We start from the raw sequence: 14,481 nt of genomic DNA, 5'->3' as shown, positions 1-14,481 counted from the left end.
AGTTGTTGAAGCTTGGGCCCAGGTATTTCCCTTCTTGTTGTCCCAGGAACAGTGTGGTTCATGGATCCCAACCATTGGACTCCACCACCCACTGTCAAACGGCTGTTCCCCACAATGACAGATCCTCTCCCAAAATCCTTTGGAGAGCAGCTCAGGCTGGCTGCCAGTCATGTCTGCTGCTTTGGCCCTGCATCCCACTTCTCCCCATCACCTTGAGGGACTGAGAGATCCAGCCCAGCCTCCCCAAGGGTTTTCAAATGCCAAGGTGGGGAAGAGGGCTGCATTGCAGTGTTTAATGACCTTCTCACCAACATGCTTGTTTTGCTTCTTGTGAAGAGAGTGACTAGCATGTAGTACATGGGGCTGAGCCCATGTTAGTTGGCTTTTAGAGGGCAGAAATTAAATCATATCTCTTTCTCTTTTATCCTAGGAAGAATTCCCTGTGAAAAATGAAGGACAGTGCATGATGCCTGGGAGTTTGGTAGGTCCTACCTGTGGTGGAACAGCATGTGGAACAGCTGGATGGGTGAGGGTTGGAGGACTGCTAGGGAAGGAGCTGTGCATGCTCCACACGTGCTTTCTCTGGGTGAAGACCTCAAGTGCCTGTGGAGCAAGAGATCAGATGAGGTGATAGTAGCTTCCTCCTCTGGTTTTAAGACCCATGAGAAAGCTAGGAAGCCATATAGCAGTGTGCTTGGTAGTGCAGGGGGCTTGGAGCTGTGGGTCTGTGATCTGCCATTAGCAGCCACTCACGCTTCTTTTCTTTCTCTTGCAGGGGGACAATAAAAATTACCTCACTTTAGTGGAGAAGTATGGAGACGGGATGTTAGTGTGTGGGACCGGTGCCTGTGCTCCTACCTGCTGGAACTTGGTATGCTGTGGCCACCTGTGATGGGACCAGAGGCATTTGCTATTTTGTTTCATGTTACCTCCACCTATAAAATGGTGCCCTGATCCCCCCTCCTTCTCAGAGTGCTCCGAAAAGCCCAAATGCCAGCACCCTTGAGGAGCTTATCGTGACAGCATGGGACAGCCCATGTGAGCAGAGGTCTGTGCTTGCCACCTCTGTGCTCACTTGTTGTAGCTCCCCTCTCCTCACCTCTTGTCTGCAGCAGGGGCTCTGCCTGGCCCATTCAGCGATGGGCTGTGCCCTTCTCTTACTTGGGCTGCGCTAGCCAAGGAGAGCTGCTCTCCTCCTTTCGCAGGGGTGGATGTGGGCACCTGGCTCCCCTGCCTTCCCTGAACTGATCACACCTGGGGGCCATTTCTGTCCTTACCCAGACGCAGAGAAAGGAGAGCACTCCGTGGGATGGGAGAGGTATTGCTCCTTTCACCCCTGACTCGAATACCCTCGTCGTCGTTGATGGTAAGTCTGACTACTCACGTATTTTCAGTCGTAGTGCTGTGTAGGAAGGCTGGGCTCTCTGTGGCAAAAAGGGGCATCTTGAGGCTGTTCTAAGGGCTTTGTCCCTCTTCTCTAGTTGGCCTTGGTGCTTCTTGCTTTTACCTCATTGAAATGCACGTCCTCCTGGGACAGAGCGTGGCACAAGGTTGTTTATTCCTGCCCAGGGCATGAGGATTGAGTCTCTGCGCGAGAGGGTAGAGTGCAATGGTAATGGTGGGGAAGGAGGGTCCTGCAGTGACTCCACTGCTCTGGAACTGACAGAGGGACAGATGAGGATCCTTCCCAGAGGCAGGGAATCTGTCCCAGCCACTCTTTAACAAAAAGGACTGGGGGAGTCCAGCCAGGCTTGCTCAGTACTAGCAGTGAGGACTGGGTTTCTCAAACTCTATCCACTGCCTCTGTGAGTCCATGTGCCCAGAGTTCTAGGTTCTTTGTTTTCTTCGCACACACCCTTCTGCCCCCTCCAGAAATACTAGGCTGCAAATGAGTTTTCCTATTCCCACAGGTCACGACATCTACTCCACCATCAAGAAGAGCCAGCAGAATGGCAAGATACCCCGTTTCCGTCGAGTGAGAGGGGGTGGAGAGCTCTACACAAGTGACACAGTGATGCAGAGTAAGTACGGGGAACATCCTGAAGGCACGGGACCCGCTGCTTTGCCCCACCAGGCAGATAAGTTGAACTTTTGGTCAGCCCACACCTGTGGGCGGTAAGTACACAGTACAGCTTGGAGGGGTACATCCTTTCTGCTCAGCTGGGGCGTAGCTCCAGAGCTTCTTGTTTGGGTTCAGTCACCCCTAGAGCAGCGGAGAGGGCTGATCTGGTCCCCATCCGCAATGCCAGTGACCCAGCGGCTCTCTTGCTGCCAGCTGGGGAAATTTCACCTCTTTGCTTGTGGAACAAGACAATTGAGTTCCTCTTGCTCAGGGTGAGGAGATGGGGAAATGAAGACAAATGAGTGGCAAGTCCCTTGTCAGATGCTGGAAGGAAATGCAGTTGTGTAAAGGTGCCCATCAGCTGCCATGCAGTGATGGAAACGGGAAGAACAACTTCCACTCCGGGCAGTGACTCTTTCCAAATCCCCAGCCAGGGTGAGACCTTGAAGCAGGAACATGTTGGGCTGTGCATGGGACAGGGTGGGGAATAGAGAGAAAGGACCCTCCTCAGTTTCCGTGAGCTTATTACATTGCCTTCCCGCAAGCCTCTCCAGTGACACGGGGAAATGGGAGATTATTGAACCACTGGCCAAAGAAAAAAAGCAAATCAAAATGACACCAGGGCAAAACAGAACTTGTGCATGCAGGGCAATGGAGGGGGCAACCAAGCCACCAGCAAACAAAACTAATGGAGCCGCGAGGCTCATCCCCTGCTTACGCAGAACTCCCTGCCATGGGGAAGCCAGCTAACGATGTTCAGAGGGACCCTGGTACTGCTGGGGATGCCCTTTATGGCAGCGCTGTATTAATAGGAAGAGCATCACTGGGTTTTCCACAGCAAACAAACAACAGTGCAGCTTGCTGCCACTGAGGGAGCCTTCCTCTGTGATAACAGCTCTGCTGCGCAAGCAGGGAGAACAGGTTTCCTTTGCTGCTAAGTAGCCGAGACTTCACCGGGCTCTGGGGACTTGCGTGGATTTGGGCGGAAGGGAGAGAAAGGGGAATCCACGGGGAAGGTGGCATGTGAAGAGCGGTTGTTAGTGAGATGCACCGCTCAGGTGTAGAAGATGTGCTTGGACCTGTCCTTCACCTGCAGCACAGACTGTGTGCGTGTTTCTGCATCTTGCGCGAGTGTGAGTGGTTAGCTGCAGAGCATGCTGGTTTGGTTCCCACTAGTGACTTTTCAGCTCTAATGCATGTGTTCAGGCCAAGGTTTTCTGATGGCTCACTTCTCTTTTCAGACCCTCAGTTTGTCAAAGCCACCACGTTAAGGCATGAAGAGCCTCACCAGGACAAGATTTACTACTTCTTTCGTGAAGATAACCCGGATAAGAGTCCTGAGGCCCCTCGAAACATCTCCCGAGTGGCCCAGCTGTGTAAGGTACCACGGGAGCAGTGTGGTGGGTGGCCAAGAGTATTACAAGGCTGGCAAATGGACATGCCTGGTGCTGTCGGCACATGATTTGGCCCCTCTCCTCTGCCACAGAGTTTGTGTGGGGTACAGCCATGTCCCTTGGCCTTCCCGTCATCTGGCTCCCATCTTGCCTGCAGGGGAGAGAAAGCCCTGTTCTGTCTTTCTGGGATGTTAGGGAGGCACACAACAGTTGCAGTGACCAGTATCAAATATACCTCTGGAGCATCCCCCAGTTATCCATCCAAGATGCTGGACTGGGGGGCACTTTGTGTTCTTCTCTGCCAAACCCTGACTCCTTTCTTTCCCTCTCCCCAGGAAGATAAAGGGGGAACCAGTTCACTCTCTGCTTCCAAGTGGACCACCTTCCTGAAGGCCAGCTTGATTTGTGTTGACCCAGTCACAAAGGGCAACTTCAACTGGTTGCAAGATGTCTTCTTTGTCCCTGCAAGTAACTGGCGGCACTCCAAAGTCTATGGGCTCTTCACAAACACCTGGTGAGGGTCTTTGCCAGACCAGCGGCATGTCCTGTCCCATGGGCCAAATCCTTTCTTTCAGCCCTTTAGTGTCTCTGGCAGTCACATGGGCGGAAACCAGTGGATGTCGTCAGTGAAGGCACGATGCACGCGGCCGTGCCCCAGCTGTAGGGCTAATGGCCACTATCTCCCTGACCCCCTCTTTGTCTTATTGCCCACAGGGGAAGCTCCGCTGTTTGCGTCTATTCCTTTGGGGACATTGACAATGTGTTCCGGACATCTAAACTCAAAGGCTATAATGGTCCCAACCCAGAGATCAAGCCTGGGCAGGTGAGTGAGTGATAAAAGATGCCGACATGAAGTGGAGAGGCCTCCCGAGGCCAGGAGAGCTGGTCCCTGCTCTGCCACTGCAGTTAGTTGGCAGAGTAGCTGGGACGGTTGTGGGGACAGTCCCACCACTGAGCAGCCAGGTGGGAGCTGGGGCAGCGAAGAAGGTTGTAGGTGCTGCGGGAAGGATCTGAGCTTTGTTGCCGGAAAAAAAAAGGAGGCTGGATAAGGTCCAATGCCTTCATAGAAAGAGGGGGGGGATGGGCTCTTATGCACCTTGGTGAACAGGTCTGTGTGTGAAGCTGGAGGGCAATGACGTGCCTTGTGTTTGCTAACCCTGTGGGTTTTGCCAAGCCAACCTGCAGCCCAGCCTTGTGGTTACGGGTGCACCACTGACCTGGCAGCAAACAGCAGGGTGGGGAGAGGCTCCCCTAAGCCTCTGCAGGGGTGACAGGGCGTGAGTCTCCTAAACTGCAGCTTCTGCTGGGGCAGATCGCTGGTAGGACCTGGCATGAGCATGAGTGCAGCAGCTGCAGGGCTTGCATTTAGCCCCAGGACAGGTTTGTGCCCATGCCAGGGCATCCTGTGGGCTGAGGTATCTGCGCTGTGCCCTGCCTTGCTCTCCTGCCCTCGAGCCTCATCCTGAGGGACCCGTCTGACTGACGGTGGCTTTTGTCCCCACTTGCCGTAGTGCGTTGCCTCTGGACAGCACACCCCCAGTGAGACCTTCAAGATAGCCGACAGCCACCCAGAGGTGGAGGACCGGGTGGAGCCCCTCTCACCTACCAAGAGCCCCTTATTCCACAACAAGCACCGCTATCAGAAGATCGGGGTGCACGAGGTCTCTGTGGGTGATGGACGCCGCTACAACGTGCTTTATCTGGCAACAGGTACTAGGAACCATTCCCTTTGAAGTTCCCTGGAGTTTGCTTTCCCCTCAAGGGCAGGGAACCCAAGGGAAGCAGACAAGACCCCCAGTGCAGAGCAAAGCAAGGGGCTGTGTTGCCAACTTGGCATATGTTTGTCAAGCAGAAAAGAGCTGCCAAGTCCCAGTACAGCTAAATACATCCAATTTGGCTGCGTAGGCAAAGACTGAAAGCAGAACCCCAGCACGTGGCATTTACCCTAGCTGGGCTGCTTCAGACTGTGGTAGGTCTGAGGCAAAGAGTTTTTAGGGCGAGAGAGGTAGCGTAGCACAGCTCTCCCCAGGTGCAGCTTTACACTGTCAAGCAGAAATCCTTTGCAAAGGGACCCACTCTGTCATCTCCTGTCCCCGATTGCTCTGGTGCAGCTGTGCAGGTTTCCTGTGAGGCCAGCACCTCTGGCTGGAGACACGGCCAGCTGATCACAGCTGCTGGTGGTCTTGGGGGCTGCCCCCTGGAGGTGCTGCCGAGCTGGACCAAGGCAATTAAGCTGCAGGTGAATGGGATGGAGAGCAAAAGGTTGGTAAACTCAGGCATCTGCCTGGGTTCCCCTGCAATGCAGCTGCTCACTGCCCAGAAGGTGCAAAGGTCCCTGACGCAGTGCTTCCCTCTCTTAGAAGCCGGCCTGCCTCCCCTCCCCAGGGCTTGCTCCCTACAGCTATGCTCCTGGTCTTTTCTGCACTGTGCTGGGATTTCTTCACTGGCACTTGTGGAGGGACTTTCTGGGGGGTTTGTTTTCCTAATCTGTGATTAGAAACATGCAGACGGCTCTCAGTAGGTGGCCTACGTTGGATTAGGGCCCGCGCATGCTCAGATTGTTCTTATCTTGCTGAAAGCCGTAGCTTAAATGCAGCTAACGCCTTGCAGAGTCCTGCCAGGGAGCTTGCTCCAAGATGCAGAGCTGCGCAGGGCAGCTGCCCACCCTCACTGGGGCAGGCACAGAGGCAAGGGCCAGCATCTGGGAGGTCCTAATCCCTGCCTGACCTGGGGTCACATCTTTCACCTACCCCTGGTTGATGGTGGAGAAGGGAGCGCCTGTTTGGGAAGGGGGAACCATGCAAGTACTAAAAGAGGGTTTTATTTTTCCTGAGGGGATTCCTGAGTGCTGTTCCCTCAGGATCTGCCTTTCTGCCCCTCCGCCAAACTGACTCATTTTCTTAAATCACCGGTTTGGAGTTGTCTAACTGGAGAGGGGAGTCAGTTTAATTAGAAAAACAGAAAGGCAAACCCCCAAGTTTCAGCCTCAGGCGAGCAGTGAGATGAGGCTCACAGAAGAAGAGGCCAGTGATCAAAGCAGAGCGGAGCCCGAAAGCGGTTGGTTTTTCTTGCTGAGGCTGTTACAGAGCAGCTGATGGAGGCAGGCACTGCTGGGTCCCGAAGGGCGGTGGGAAATGGGTTCCTCATGGCTCTTGGCTGGGAGGATGACAAGGCTCCGCTGTGGGAAACGCCACTGTCTGGGGGATGATTTCCTAGCAGAGCAAGCAGGCTCCTTCCAAGAAAGGCCCTGTCTTCTCCGGGTGGCTGGTTTCAGGAATCCAGTCGAGCCTGACTCTGCGGAGTGGGTATTGTCTGCCACAGCGAGAGGGCTGGGGGCAGAGCTGGTTCTCTGCCTGGCTTCCCCACCCCTGCCTGCAGCCCCTCTGCCTTGCCTTTCTGCTCTCAGCATGCTTCATCAGGGCTCTCCCCTCTTTCTTTCTAGACAAGGGATCCATCCACAAGATCGTGGAGCTGCCGGATGGGGTGCAGAACATCATGGAGATCCAGGTCTTCCCAAAGAAGGACCCAATCCAGTCCATGATCCTGGACCACAAGAGAGTGAGTCTGCCTGCTCCATAGGAAGGAAAACAGTGGGTCAGGCTTTATTTAGCTTTAAAAGCAGGCAGCAGGGGAGGCAGGGACAGATGGTTTAATGACAACCCCTGGATCTGGAAGTAGCCTCTGGAGGGGTTGGGGGGGGTGGAGGGACCTGCAGCACGCTTTGCTAAATCTGAACAGCTAGGCTGATGTCCCCAGTCCTGGGTAGCTGTGTGGTCAGTGGGCAGCAGAGCTTTTCAGACACCTTTTGGAGGTGAGGGCTGGCCAAATCCCAGCACAGTGGTCTCCCCCTGCAGTTTCCCTCTTGTCCAGCGTTGCTGGCAGATGAGCTGTCAGACAGCACTGGTGCTCCATCCCAGAGGTGACGACACTGCTGTCACTGATGGAACAAACTTATTTATACACTGGGCTGATGGGGGAAGGACGGCTGCTTCCCTTCCCATGATAGGGACTTCTGACTGCATTGCCTGGAGACCTACCAGCCTCGCTGGTGAAATCCACCCCAGTATCATGGTGAAGCTGCAGGAAAAGTGCTAGACAGCTAGACACTCATAAGGTGGCACTGGGACACGGTGCCAGGGTGATCAGCCCCTCTGCTTTCCTCCTGCAGGCGATGCTGTACGTTGGCTCAACAAATAAAGTCATGGAGATACCCATGGACATGTGCAGGGTGTATCGCAACAACTGTGACAGCTGCTTGCTGGCGAGGGACCCGTACTGCGGGTGGCTCAATGGGAGTTGTCAGTCGGTTTATCTAAGCCGGTACGTGGCGCTCCGAGCAGACAGTCCACTGTTTCTCCATCACCTTCAGCTGCTTGCTTTCACGTGTGAAATACCCAGACCCTCAGTATTCCTCTTCCTGGCCAGGTGGTTTTGAGGCCATCTTCCCATCACAGGGAGAGATGGCCCCGTCATATCCAGGCAGTAACAGCACAGTCATCTGCGCTGTCCCCAGAAGCTGTGCCTCTGCAGGGACCCACCCCTCCCGCAGCACCCCTGCCCTGGAGAGGGGAGAGGCCAGTGGGTTTTGAGCACCCAGCCTCTCTTTTGCCGTTAGAGATGTGCGTAGCTCTGCTGTTTAAAGCAGCTGATTGTGGTGGGTTGCTGGGTCTCAAACTTGTCATCCACTGAGCTCCTGGGTGAGGGTGCGGCACGTGTTTTTCCTCACCCAGGTAACAGTTTAAACTTTCTTCCTTATCTGATCCATCATATCTTGTACGAGCAGTTCCTTTCCTAGCCCTGAAGCGCTGCTTCCCTAACGTTAAATGCGTTGTTAATGTTTATTCCCATCTGCTAGGGAGGTGCACCAGACCCTGAACCTGGACCCATGGGGAGGGAAGTGCCAAAAGGGGGATGTTAAGGAAGGTATGTAAAGGTTTTGAGCTGTAGGCCATGTGTGCAGGGGCTGTTTGGGGCAGGGTGATGGATTCTCAGGTCTTTGTATGGGTTGTGCACGGTGTTGCAGCTCATTGCTGGGGAGCTGGGAATGACCGTGCTGGAGCCAACACACCGAGCAAGTCTCAGCTTGGAGTTAATTGGTAATGCATTTCTGGGCTGGGTGAGAGGGCTTAAACTCTGTGTTTGCTGATGTCCTGGGAGAAGGATCCCATGGACTTCACCAGGCTTGGGTCAGGCTCTGCCATTATTGTTAAAAGGCTGTGTAACATGGCCCCAGCGACCCAGCTGTTCTTTCCGCCAGACTTCTGGAGGGAATCCGTGGTTCCTGGACATGCCTGTCTCATCCCCCCTTCTCCATCTCTTCCAGTAGATGACTATCAGAACATCACAGTCGTCCCTTTCTCCCGCTACTATCTCAACTGTCCCATTGAGTCCCACTATGCCACTTACAACTGGTACCACAACAACAGCCTCATCAAGACCTGCAACACCACCCACCCTCAGCAGGACTGCTTCCACTTCATCCAGAACGTGAGCCACATTCACTACGGCCACTACGTCTGCATCTCGGAGGAGGATGGCTTCAGGCAGGCTCTGGTGAAGGAGCGCCTGGTCAACCAACTCAGGTTCATGTCCCAGAAGGGCCAGGCCACCATGACGTTTGGCTCTTGGCTGCAGCTGCTCCTGATGGTGGTGTTGGTGGAGCTCTTCCACTGAACACAACAGGACTGTGTTCCCACCGTCCTGGCTGCTGCTACTCTTCCTGCACTTGCTGTCCGCTCCTGAGGCGAGATTGCCATTCTTTTAGTTGCTCCTTGGACGTTAATCTCTGACTGTCTCAGAAGGGGTCCTGGGCAGCAGCCCCTCCATCTTTGGCCTTGGTGGAAGGGTTGTGGCAAGGAAGATATGACTGCAGGGCCAGATGGAGCAGGGTTTGGGGACAGGGAGGGAAGGGGTACCCTAACAAGTGGGGGACATTCACTGTAGCCAGCAGCTTGAAGGGAGTGGTGTCAGCCTCTCCCCGAGCCCGTGCTGGTCGCTTTGTACTGGTTATCGTCCTGAGCCTACCCTGGGTGTGGACATTCAGGGGACTTCTGCCGATGTGCATGCACTGATCCTCAGGGCACAATGACTCCTCTCTTTGGGAACATGCATGTGATGAAGAGGAGGAGCCAGCCCTTGGCCTTTTTAACTTGTTGATCTGTGGTTCGCTCCAAGCGGGGACTAATGCCTCCAAGTTTTTAGTGGCTAATGTCTGTTTGGGCTGGCAAGCAGCTGGAACGTTCCCAGTGTCGCATGTGAATCCCCTTCTGACCTGGAGAATTGTGCTCTGGAAGGGTTCTAGGGTTTGGTTTATTTTTGTTTTTTGCAGCTGGCTTTGACATGGGAGGGGGATCGGGAACTAGCACTGGAAACCTGCAAGGCGAGGGCAGGCGCAAAGTTAGCATTTTGCACGGAAAAGCCTCGGAAGATGACTAGATTTGGGGTGTGGGGAAGGTCAGACCGAAGGGGACGGGAAGGGAACGTAGAAGCAAGAGCCTGAACGAAAACCAGGAGGCCCTGGGAAGAAGTTTTAAACGCACAAATCCTCTGCAGGCAGCTAAGGGCATTTATCTGTGGGCAGCAGGCAGCCCTGCTCCCAGCACCTCTCCTCCAGGAGAGGGACCGGGCTTCCTCAGGGAAAGGGGCGGCAGGCTGCGCATCTCAGGGGGGCTGTGGCTGTCCCCACCGCCCGGAGCAGATGTGCCTCTCTCCCTCGCAGTGAGGGGACAGGCGAGCACCAGGGTTTGCTTTGAGGTCTCCGAGCAAGACTAAACTGTGAAAAATGGGATGCTCTCCCCACCCCTGTGGGCGAGGGGCAATCCCACACCTTGTCTGAACCTTTCCTAGCCCTCTCGACGGCTGAAATGCCCCAGCCTTGGGCCGTCTAATGGAGTGGGCATCGTATCTCATGCTTCCAGTAAGCTGTCACAGCAGCACAACTCCTGCTTCGTGTCTGCTCAGAGATGCTCAGGGGTGTCCGAGGGGTCTTTTTGGCAAGGGGGAGAGATGCCACGTGCCTCTTGTGACCACGGACTATGGACAACGGGCCAGAGCTTCCTACTGCACTACATTTCCAAGATACCCTCCCCAAATCTAGGATAGAGCTTCTTACATCCCTTCTCAAAGCACTTTAACTTTGTGAACTAACAAATACCTATTTATTATCAGCTGGTAATTACTGTACTTGTATAATTTTATAATATTATAGAAAGTGAGTTCAAATTAGAGAAGAGAAAAAACAACAGCTACCAAAAAAATCCTTTCAGAGCTGTGACCAAAGTGAGAATGTGATTGTTGAAATAAAGAATGGAAAAGAGCAGGCAAGTGCTGTGTTCCTCACCAGGAGCCAAGGGATGCTGCTGAGATGGTGCCTGGGGTCTCCCCTGTCCCTCTTCCTCCACAACCAAGGGGTCCCCTTCCATGTCTCGCCTGCCTCTCCTCTCCAGCAGCAGCCCCTGGCCATCCCTTGTGCCCTGGGCTTGCTGCTCCCACTTCAGGCTGGCACCATCGGGAGTGAAAAGCTGGGCAGATTCCTGCTGGAAAAACCCAAGGGGGCTGTTAGCAGCACCCCACTCGCCACTGCCCACCACCCGCAGAAAGGGAGGGATATAAATAGCGGGTCCTCCTGGGCACGGAGCCATCCCAGCACCTTCTGCCTGCAGCTCTGCTGCTTGCGGGGAGCTGGGGGTGGTTGCAGTGGCTCTGACATCAGGGGTGGCTTTTAGGGGTGAATGCAGGGGCTGCCTGGCTGGACAGCCCGTGAGACGGAGCGACGCTGAACTCGCAGCTCTCTTCATTTGCTGGGTTTGGGAAAAATGAGCTGGTGGTTGACAGCCGGCGGGTGGGGAGAAAGCTTGGGATGGAAGGAAGCAGGGAATAGGAATTCAAGCTTTTAAAATGTGCCAGCAGAAGCAGGAGAGAACGATGCCTCCCCTTCTCTTTCAAACCCTCCATCAAAGCACCTTGGCACAAAAGCAGGACTGGCTGCAGAACCCAGCAGACCTGTTGCGGCTCTCGGCCCCCTGTTGCAGGGCTTTCAAAGGGTTGTGGCTTCAGCTAAAGCCGTGCCCAGCTGCCTTTCTGTGTGCTACTCCTAGCGCTTGCTGCTGGGCCTGTTCCTGCAGGTAGGTCAGAAAATATGCAGGAGGCACTGGCAGTGGGGTAGGAGCCCCCCAGGCTCCAGCCCTGGTTTGTGGCCGTGCCCCATCGAGCTCCATCCACAAAGCCTCGGCGGTGACGGGGACTGGGTAGGGGCACGGGGACGGGCACCTCTGTCCCCTGGGACCTGGGTTTGCAGGAGGGTTTTGCAGGTCCTTGGTCTGCAGGGAGGGATTGGCAGCTGAAAGTGAAAGCCTCCCCTGCCTTACTTCTTTCTTAGCACTGGGTTTGGCAGAAAACTTCCCGCTGGCGCCGGCAGCATATGCGGCAGCGGCATCTTGACGTAAAGAAGAAGAAATGAGCCCGAAAGGCAGGTGGGTTTCAGTGGAGCTAAAACAAGAAGCGGGATTTCTGGCAGCCCCCACCTTTGTGGTGGGAGGCGGCGGGAGCTCACCCAGGACAGGAGGGGAGAGACAGCCCGTGCCCCGGTGTCATCGCTTGGGTGCTGCGTGTGGACATGGAGATGTTGCATTTCCAGCTCTGTTGTTGCCAAGGGTTGGATTACCAAAGCTCTAAAACCCCTCAGGAAAAAGCCCAGACACTGACGTGTTCTGCGGTGCCCTGGGAAGAGGCAAGTGGGAGGGTGGGGAGCAGCACACGGAGGCGATGCTGAACCCCCGGGAGCGGGTCAGAATCGATGGGCTGGGGATGTGCGGGGTGCAGGGCTGCAGTAGCAGCATTGGGGCTGCCCAGGCTCCTTTTTCTTGCCCAAGAAGCAGGCTCGGAGCATGGGACCAAGTGCCACAGGGACAACTCGGAGTCCCTGGGCAGCACAGAGACCCCTCAGACCTGCACAGGGCCTTGCAGCAGCGTCTCCTCCCCCAGCCCAGCTTTTGTAAGTGGGTCCCCAACCCTGCTCCCCGAGGACAGCCAGGACAAAAGATGGAGCCTTTTGCTAAATTTCTTGAGGAAAGCATCAGACTGCACATTTCAGGTTGTGTTTTGTTCTGGGCTGCATTTCCCCTGGCCACCAACTATTTCCTCTAGGTACTATGAGCTGAAAGATGTGGGCAAACATATGCGCTGGAATTGATTGCAGGCTCCGGGGCTGCCGGAGGGAGAACCTGCGTGTGGGGAGGGCAAGGCTGAGGCGTTGCTCGATGGCCACATTGTTTGAGCGAGTTATTTCGAGAGCCTTGTTTCAATGGCAGCAGGCACGCACAGGAAGGTCAGGTACTGCAGCAGCTTCTCCAGGCTTCCTGCGGCGCAGGCGGAGGGAGGCACGGTCGCACGCCTGGAACAAAAGCCCCAACAGTGTTCAGTTTTTTCCCCAGCACTGTTTTTTGGGGCTATTTCTGTCTCCAGCCTTACCAGCGGCCTTGGAAGCTGCTCTGGGAGGAGGCTTTGCTGGGCAGGACAATAGACCCAGGAAATCCTGTATCCGTCTGAACTGGATGCAAGAGCTGGTGAGAAATCCCACAGGAGCTGCCTGCTCGCTCCACGCGAGGCATCCAGGGCACGCACTGACTGCAGGCTCATCTGAGATGCTGTCTGCAGCTACATCAACCCCCTGGGCAGCTTTTCCCGGCGGGATGAGGGTGCAGAGCAATCCCAGAAGGCGCCGGCTGGAGCCTGGAATGCGAAAGCCCCGGCGGCCGCTCCTGGTTTCGCAAGAGCTGGATCCCAGGGATGGAGAGGTGCTGCCGCCTCACGGCAACAGCTTCCACCCTCCCCGTTCGTTCCCTGCGGCAGACCGGCTGGAGCCCTCCCCCTGCATTTTTCTATCTTGCATCTTTTCTTGCATCGAACTGCAGCCGCAACCAGAGCCGGCGCGACCCAGCCGCGCTCCCACGGGCTGTCACCCCCGGGCCATCTCCCCACGGGTGTCCTGCCCACCCAGCCCACCCCACCTGGCCCAGTGCCATCGCCCGCGCCCCCTGGGACAGGGGGGCAAAAGGGAGCCATCCGCTGAGCTCAGGTGTCTGGGTCGGGTGCCCGAAACCCTGCCACCCAGCTGCCGTCACCCCTTGCTCCTCCCTGTCCAAGCCGTTTCCCCGTCGGTGATGTGGCAGCTCTGCTTGCAGGGGGTGTTTGCTGCCGTTCCCCCCCTTTTCCCTGGGGATCTCAGGATCTGGCCAGCCTTGGACAGGTGTCTGTCTGCCTGTGTGTGGCTCTGGGTTCCTTTTGCCCGTGGCCCATGCTGGGGCATGGCAGATGTGGCGTGGGTGATGCTCTGCCACCAAGACGGAGCGGTGAGCAACGCGAGTGGGAAATCCAGCCGTTTACTGGAAACGAGGTGACCTAGAGATGCTGGAGGAAGTTAAACATGAGCTAAACCAGTGTGCCTTCCTCCCGTGGGCCACACTCCTCCTGCCCTCAGCCGCACAAATGCTTTTCCCCCAGCCATGAACTTCCACCCTGAGATCCCCAAGGAGCAGTCCCAGCCACGAGGGTGAGGTGCCCCATCCCAGCTTGATGGAGGCCCCGAAATCCAGGCATCAGCCCGGCAATTTTTGGTTTGGGGACTGCACGAAATAAATTAGTAAGAGGAGATTCAGTTTAATGGAGCAGGGCAATAAAAACAAGGTAGAATTGCTGCTGTTTCAGATTAAAGCTTGTCCTGGCTGGGTCCATCTGAGTGCCCCTGGCAGCTCCTCAAGCACCATGCGCTCAGCGCCGCATCCCTCAGGGATGCTGCCTGGCACATCCAGGTCATCCTCTTCTCTCTGCTCCCAGGGGAAACCCTCCAGCAGCAACTGCTTGATCATGGCTATGGTCTGTTAGCAGCTGACAGTTCTTTCTTTTTCAAGATAACATTATGAAAATGAGTTTCCCCCCACCCCTCCAGTCTCAAAGTGAATCATGGGGGGTTTCTGGGCAAGAGTTTTACTACTGAAATTTTCCCAACCACCTGCTCGTGGGCAGGAG

General features: G+C 55.4%; 1 protein-coding gene across 3 annotated transcripts in view; it reads left to right on the top strand.

The window, feature by feature from the left end:
- The window catches only part of SEMA7A (semaphorin 7A (John Milton Hagen blood group)), a 31,648-nt gene extending 20,877 nt beyond the window's left edge, over positions 1 to 10,771 (top strand). For 2 of the 3 annotated variants that reach the window (XM_037395719.1, XM_037395717.1), the window contains exons 3-14: positions 431 to 481; positions 776 to 871; positions 1,282 to 1,366; positions 1,911 to 2,021; positions 3,304 to 3,443; positions 3,792 to 3,970; positions 4,171 to 4,279; positions 4,968 to 5,166; positions 6,899 to 7,014; positions 7,625 to 7,776; positions 8,312 to 8,379; positions 8,780 to 10,771. In XM_037395719.1, coding sequence (XP_037251616.1) covers positions 464 to 481; positions 776 to 871; positions 1,282 to 1,366; positions 1,911 to 2,021; positions 3,304 to 3,443; positions 3,792 to 3,970; positions 4,171 to 4,279; positions 4,968 to 5,166; positions 6,899 to 7,014; positions 7,625 to 7,776; positions 8,312 to 8,379; positions 8,780 to 9,129 — 1,623 coding nt within the window. In that variant the 5' untranslated portion in view covers positions 431 to 463 and the 3' untranslated portion in view covers positions 9,130 to 10,771. The remainder of the gene's footprint in view (positions 1 to 430; positions 482 to 775; positions 872 to 1,281; positions 1,367 to 1,910; positions 2,022 to 3,303; positions 3,444 to 3,791; positions 3,971 to 4,170; positions 4,280 to 4,967; positions 5,167 to 6,898; positions 7,015 to 7,624; positions 7,777 to 8,311; positions 8,380 to 8,779) is intronic. The other variant, XM_037395718.1, reaches the window with a different exon arrangement.
- The last annotated feature ends 3,710 nt before the right edge of the window (positions 10,772 to 14,481 follow it).

Source organism: Falco rusticolus, chromosome 7 (genome assembly GCF_015220075.1).
Source record: "Falco rusticolus isolate bFalRus1 chromosome 7, bFalRus1.pri, whole genome shotgun sequence".
Taxonomy (NCBI): Eukaryota; Metazoa; Chordata; class Aves; order Falconiformes; family Falconidae; genus Falco; species Falco rusticolus.
This window is presented reverse-complemented; position numbering and strand designations above follow the sequence as displayed.